The 7,214-nt window shown below is 41.5% G+C and overlaps 1 protein-coding gene across 1 annotated transcript in view; it reads right to left on the reverse strand.

Annotated features, from left to right (window-relative positions):
- Positions 1–1,400: 1,400 nt before the first annotated feature.
- LOC102866112 (malate dehydrogenase, mitochondrial-like) overlaps positions 1,401–7,214 on the reverse strand; it is a 15,447-nt gene continuing 9,633 nt past the window's right edge. Inside the window, exon 2 of the mRNA XM_006894145.1 lies at positions 1,401–2,543. Coding sequence (XP_006894207.1) covers positions 1,401–2,543 — 1,143 coding nt within the window. The remainder of the gene's footprint in view (positions 2,544–7,214) is intronic.

Raw genomic sequence — 7,214 nt, forward strand, 5'->3', positions numbered from 1 at the left:
CTGTTCCTTGGAGGCAAGGATCCTCAGGCTTCATCTAACATACTTTGGACAGGTTGTAAGGAGGGACCTGTCCTTGGAGAGGTATGTCATGCTTGGGAGGGTGGAGGGACGGCGCAGGAGAGGAAGACGCTCTATGAGGTGGATTGATTCAGTGACTGGGGTAATCGGGCTGGATGTGTTGGAGACAGTGTGACTGGCACAGGACAGAGCAGGGTTTAGGACTGTTGTCTATAGGGTCACTATGAGTTGCAAGCGACTCGACGGCACATAACAACAACATCTATGGTCAACTGATAATTCTACAAGGAAACAAAGCCTTTCAAATGGTGAAACAACAACTCCTTCAACAAATTGTGCTGTTAAAACTGGACTCATAGCAGAAAGTTGAAGCAGGATCCACATTTCACTCTATGCACAAAACTCAACTCAAGGAGTATTAGAGACCTTGGGTAAAGCTTCAAACCATAAAGACCCTAAGAGACAAAACTGGGACCAAATATAGGGTAGAAGATCTAGCTTTTGGTCTCAGTCATATGACAAATACTATATAAGCCCATTATTGTCAAAATAGAAGGGTATCTAGTAAGATGTGTACAAAAGGTCCTAAGAAGGAAGGAGATGGCTTAAGAGGGAGAAGGGGAAAATGACAAGATCTTCAATATTGATGGGCAGGAGGTGGGGATGAAGGAATGAGTAAAGATCCAGCAGGGATCTGAAAATATAGGTATAAGTGTGTATAAATCAATGTTGATTAATTTTTTACTTTTTTAAAAATTAATTTTAATGAAAGTTTACGGAGACTTAGGGTTTCCAGCGATTCATTGTTGCACTTAATGGTGATTAATTTTATAAAGCACTATAACACAATGTAAATGAAATAATGTGTGAATTACATTGTATATGAATTTTGCATGCAAACTAATATAAAATAAAAATAACTTTAAAAGAAGAAATGTAAAAAAATACTTCTATGAATGATGTAATAATTTATGAGTAATTTACTTATAGTTTAGAATAAATTTTAAGTATAAAAACTCATTAATAAAAAAAACAAAAAACTCATTAATCAAAGTATTAGGTCAAAACGTATAAATATCGAATTTGAACTAATTGGATTTAACTTTTGCATGACCTATTAAAAACATTAAAATCTATTTTGTAATAAAGCATGTTAACCTAAAAAAATGTATTTTGTATTTCTTTTTTTTTTTTTTTTAAAGAAAATCAAAGCCTGCTTTTTTGGTGTATCAAGAGGCCAGCCAGCAATTTGGAAGAGATGACGTTAATACAATAAACATCATCAAAGCAAATACAAATACTGATGGATCTGAAATGGCTTTTCAGTGACATGATGCCTTAATAAATTAAGGAAACCGACCAGGCGCGCTCGGGCTGCTTTCTCATTTCATGTTCTTCACGAAATCCTCCCCTTTCTTGATGGAGGCTTTCAGCTCGGGGATCGCCTCGGCGATCATCTTCTCCTCGAAGGAGGAGATTTTGCCGACGCCCAGATTCTTCTCGATGCCCTTTTCCCCCAGCACTAGCGGTGTGGAGAAATAGGTGCAGTCTGTCTCCTGGGACTTGACGAAGGAGCACTCAACAACTCCTTCCTTTCTGTTCATGGCATCCACGAGGGAGAAGACAAACCGGGCGCCGGCATATGCCATGGACAGTGTGGCGGACCCTGCTCCGGCTTTAACCTTCACCACCTCGGTGCCCGCTTCCTGGATGCGACCAGTCAGGGCAGTCAGCTGGTCCTGGGGAAAGTCCACCTTGGGAGAGCACTGAGAGATCAGGGGGATGATGGTCTTCCCAGCATGGCCACCAATCACAGGGACGTTGACTCGAGCTGGATCCAAACCCTTCAGTTCTGCAACAAAAGTGTTGGCCCTGACAATGTCGAGGGTCGTCACACCGAAGATCTTACTGGGATTGTACACGCCATGTTTCTTGAAAACTTCTGCTGTGATCGGGATGGTGGAGTTAACCGGATTTGCAATGATGCAGATCACGGCTTCAGGACAATGCTGGGCACAGGCAGCAGCCAGGGTGGCCACGATTGTGGCGTTGGTGTTGAACAGGTCATCCCGCGTCATGCCTGGCTTTCTTGGGACTCCTGCAGGAATAACCACCACATCGCAGCCCTTCAGACAGTCTGGCAGTTGTTCTGGTCCAAGGTAGCCTTTCACATGCGCTCTGGTGTCAATGTGGCTCAGATCAGCGGCTACTCCAGGCGTGTGAGCAATATCGTAGAGGGTCAGGCGGCTCACCAGGGGGCTGTTCTTCAAGAGGAACGAAAGGGGCTGCCCGATTCTTCCCGAAGCCCCCAGCACGGCGACTTTAGCATTGTTCTGGGCGGAGGTGCTGAAGCTGCAGCGGAGGGCAGCGCCTGCGGGCCGGGCCAGGGCGGAGAGCGTGGCTGGGCGGGCGGGGAGTGGGCCTGCAGGTGAAAGAGCTGGAGGCGAGCCGGTGACTCGAACGACCTCCACACGGGGAAGAGGAGCCCAGCTCGTCCCCGCCTCGTCTCGCGAAACTTTGTATTTCTATATGAAGCAAGTGATAGAGAATTGATGCCTTTGAGCTGTGGTGTTGAAGAAGAGTATTGAATATACCATGGACTCCTAGGAAAACAAACAGGTTGATCCTGAAGAGGGTGAAACCAGGCTGCTCCTTGGAGGCAAGGATTATGAGGCTTCATGTGCTATATATGCTTTGGATATGCTTCAAGGAGTGACCTCTTTGGAGAGGGACATCATGCTTTGGAAGGGGGAGGGACAGTGAAAGAGAGGAAGATTGTCGATCTAGATTTACTCAGTAGCTGGGGTTGTAAGGGTAGGTCTGTCAGAGACAATAAGGTTGGTTCAGGATAAAGCAGTGTTTAGAGCTGTTGTACATAAGGTCACTGTGAGTCACAAGCTACTCGATAGCACATAACAACAATATAAAGCAGATAGTGAGGCAAAAAGAAATCTTTAACATGCTATAAAACAAATCTTTTTCTCTTTCATATACTACTATCTTATTTTTATACACTACTCAACAGCACATAACAACAACAACAATATTTTAAAGATATCTGATATAGCTCACGCTCCCAGGCTGCCTCTGAAGTTGGAGAAAGGTTGCTGTTTTTTGAACCTGGAGGAGGCATACTCTAAACAAGTAGTAATGCAAGGTAGAACAACTCAAAAGGCAAGTGGACTTGGAAATAGAGGTAGATGGGCCTCTGTCAGTCCTGCCACCAAGGAAAGGACACACGTAGGTGGTGGCTGCAGCCTAAGCACCTGCAGAGTCTGCCAATGATGCATATGGAGGGGTTACTGCTAGAGCCCATATTTGGTCCAGGAATACATGCTTCTCCTCCAATTCTTCAAGGGAGTGAACAAGGTATTTCTAGGCATCAAAGTGTCAGACCTATTGGGTGCTGCTGCGATCATTATCATCCTGCCTCTTTGGTACAGAGTGTGGCCAGGTGGATGCTGCAGATCCAGGCCTGAAGGTGCTGCAACCATCACTTCAGTAAAACAAGAGGCCAGCACTCATTCAAGCTGTCACAGTGTTCGGCATGCCTCGGAGATTGGTGAAAATTTTCTACATTGCTATTGAGAATGAATTTAATGATTCTAATAAAACAAATTTCTCCCAAAAGTAAAGAAGTAAAGGTACTTGATATACCTATATACCTTGATAAAAGTTAAATATAAACATAAAAAAATAAAAATTAAAAAAATATATATAAGCTGGACAATGACTAGGGATGATAGAGAATTGATGCCTTTGAGTTGTGGTGCTGGAGAAGAATTTTGAATATATTATGGACTGCTAGGAGAACAAACAGATTCGTCCTAGAGAGGGTGAAGCTGACCTGTTCCTTGGAGACAAGAACTCTGAAGCTTTGTCTTACATATTTTGGGCATGTTGGAGAGGGACATCATGCCTGGAAGGGTGGAGCGATGGAGAAAGAGAGGAAATTATCGATGAGATGGATTTATACAGTGACTGGGGTGATGAAAGTGTGTCTGATAAATGTTCATTAAAACTAATAAAATTTAATAATAATAATAATAATAAAAAGAAAGTGTGTCTGAGACAGTAAAGTTGGCACAGGATAGAACAGATTTCAGGACTGTTGTACATAGGGTCGCTATGTCTTGCGAGCGACATGAAGGCACATAACAATGAGTATAAAATACAGACTAGTACATAAAAGTATATTGTCTTTCTTTAAACCAAGCCCATTTTCCATTAATATATTAATAGTCTTCTCCCAATCATTAAGAACTCAAATATCACAGTGGTTAGGTTCTGTTTTGCTGAGAGATCAGTGGTTTGAACCTCTCTATTGTTCTGTGGAAGAAAGATGTGGCACTCATTGTTCTTATAACCTGGGAAAAAATGGAGCATTTCTACTCTGTTCTGCAGAATTACTATGAGTGGAAATGGTTTTCAAAACAATGGGATTATAACAGAGTTAATAATGAAATGCTTATTGAATACCTACTGTATTCCAGACACCACACATGAAGAAGTAATTTTAATAATATTAAAAACACCAATGGAAAAACATGTGTTTGGCAGCTTTTGTGTCAGTATGTTAAATATTTTACATACATTATTTCAACAGGTCCTCACCCCAACCCAATGAGACAGATACTATTGTTGCGGTTATATGCTTTCAAGTTATTTATGACTCATAGTGACCCTATGCACAATAGCTCGGAAACTTGCCCCGTCCTAAGCCAATCTCACTGTCTCTGATACACCTACCCCCATTATCCTAGTCACTATGTCAATTCATCTCATCTAGTGTATTCGCTTCCTTCCCTGTCCCTCCACCCTCCCAAGCATGATGTCCTTCTCCAAGGACCTATTTTTTCTGGGCAACACACCCAAAGTATGCCAGATGGAGCTTCAGAATCCTTGCCTCCAAGGAGCAACTTGCTTTCACCTCTCCAGGACAGACCTGTTTGTTCTCTTGGCAGTCCATGGTGTGTTTGATACTCTCCTCCAGCACCATAACTTAAAGTCATTGATTGTTCTTCTGTCATCCTTATTCATTGTTCAGCTCTCTGACGCATAGCAAGTAATTGCAAAAACCGTCGACTGCCTCAGGTTCACCTTAGTCTGCAGACTGACATCCTTGCTCTTCAGCACTCTGGAAAGGCCCCTGACAGCAGATTTTTTTCCAAAGCAAATTGTAATTTGATTTCCTGATTGCTAGTGCCAAGAGTGTTGATTGTGGATTTAAGCAAGCAGAAATTCTTAACAATGTCAATCTTTTCTCCACGTACCATGATCCTGCCAGTTGACCCAATGGTGGGAATCTTTGTTTTCTTGATTTTAAGCTTCAATCCACACTGAAGGCTTCAGTCCTATACCTTCTGCAGCAAATGCTCCAGGTCCTCCTCAGTTTCGGCAAAGCAAGGTTGTGTTATTTATATAACGCAGGTTGCTGATGAGTCTTCCTCTAACTCCTCCTCATAAAAATCTAGCTTCTCCAATGATTTGTTCTGCATATACATTGAAAAAGTATGGAGACAGTACGCATCCCTGATGTACTCCCTTTTTGATTGTGAACCATGCCGTGTTTCCTTGGTCTGTTCTTAGGACTGCTTCCTGGTCCAAGTATAGATTTTGCATGAGCATAATCAAGTGTTCTGGGATCCTCATTCTCTTCAAGGTTAGCCACAATATGTTGTGATCCACACAGTAAAATGCCTTTGCATAGTCAATGAAACACAGAATGACGTTACTCTAATACTCTCTGCTTTCAGCCAAGATCTATCTGACATTGGCTATGATGTCTTCAGTGCCATGACATCTTCTAAAGTCAGCTTATATTTCTGGCAGTTCTCTGTTAATGTATTGGTTCAGAGGTTTTTGGATAATCTTCAGAAAGATTATGCTGGAGTGTGGTATCAGTGATATTGTTGGATAATTCCCATAGTCCCTTTGATTACCTCTTTTTGGATGGAAATAAATATGGATTTCTTCCAGTTAGTTGGTCAGACAACTGTCTTCCAAATTTCCTGGCATAGACTGGTGAATTCATCTAGGGCAGCATCTGTTTGCTGAGATATCCAATTGGTATTCCACCAATTCCTGGGGCCTTGTTTTTTGTCAATTCCTTTAGACTGGCTTGAACTTCCTCTTTTATCATCATTGCCTCTTGGTCATATGTTGTTTAATGACTTTTTATAATAAAGTGACTGATTCATGAGAGATTAAATGATTTTCTCAAGATCATAGCTAGTGTTGTATCCAGTATTCAAACGAGGTAACCTAACTCCTGCTTTTAAGGAGCTTTGCTGACCTAGCAGTTAAAGAGATATGTTGCTAACCCAAAGGCAGGCAGTTTGATTCCATCAACTTCTTTGCAGGGGAAAAATGGGCAATTTCTTTCTGGGTAATTTACAGACCCAGAAAACACACTGGAAGTTAGTTCCAACTATGTGACAATAGTTTGACTCCAGGGATAAAATCAAACACCACTGTATTAGCCATAGTGAAAGACGTAGATAATATTCTTGTCCTCACCAAACTAACATTCTAGATATTAGAAAGAATATGAAAAAAGAACCATACACTTAGGTAATTGTATTTAGGTTTCCTAGTCCATAGGGCTAGTCCAAGAGACTGTCGTGTTAACAGAGTAAAGGAATACCACATGGTTTAAAATTAAGAAAGGTGTTCATTAGGATTGTATTCTCTCCATATCTATTCAGTATATATGCTGAGCAAGTCAGTTGAGAAACTGGACTCTATATAAAGAGGAATGTGGCATCAGTATTGGAGGAAACATATCAACCTGCTTCAAGCAGTTGGCATAACCTTGCTGGCTGAAAGTGAGGAGGAATTGAAATGTTTGCTGCAGAAGATCAAAGACTAAAGCCTTCAATATGTATTGCATCTCAACATGAAAACAAAACATTATGATAGATGGAGAAAAGTTTTATCAATGAATTAATCTTACTTGGAGTCACAATCAACACCCTTGGTATCAGCAGTCAAGAGGTCAGGAGATGTATTGCATTTGGAAAGTCTACAGTCAGGGATCTCTCCAAAATATTGAGGAGCAAGAATGCCAGTTTAAAGACTAAGGTGTGTCCTATGTAGGTCATGGTTTCTAAAATAACGTTTCTATGAATCTGAGAGCTGGGCAAGAATAAGAATGACAGAATTGATGACTTTGAATTATGGTGTTGGAGAAGAGT

The sequence above is a fragment of the Elephantulus edwardii genome, unplaced genomic scaffold (assembly GCF_000299155.1).
Source record: "Elephantulus edwardii isolate Elephantulus edwardi_28Jun2011 unplaced genomic scaffold, EleEdw1.0 scaffold00136, whole genome shotgun sequence".
NCBI classification, from domain to species: domain Eukaryota; kingdom Metazoa; phylum Chordata; class Mammalia; order Macroscelidea; family Macroscelididae; genus Elephantulus; species Elephantulus edwardii.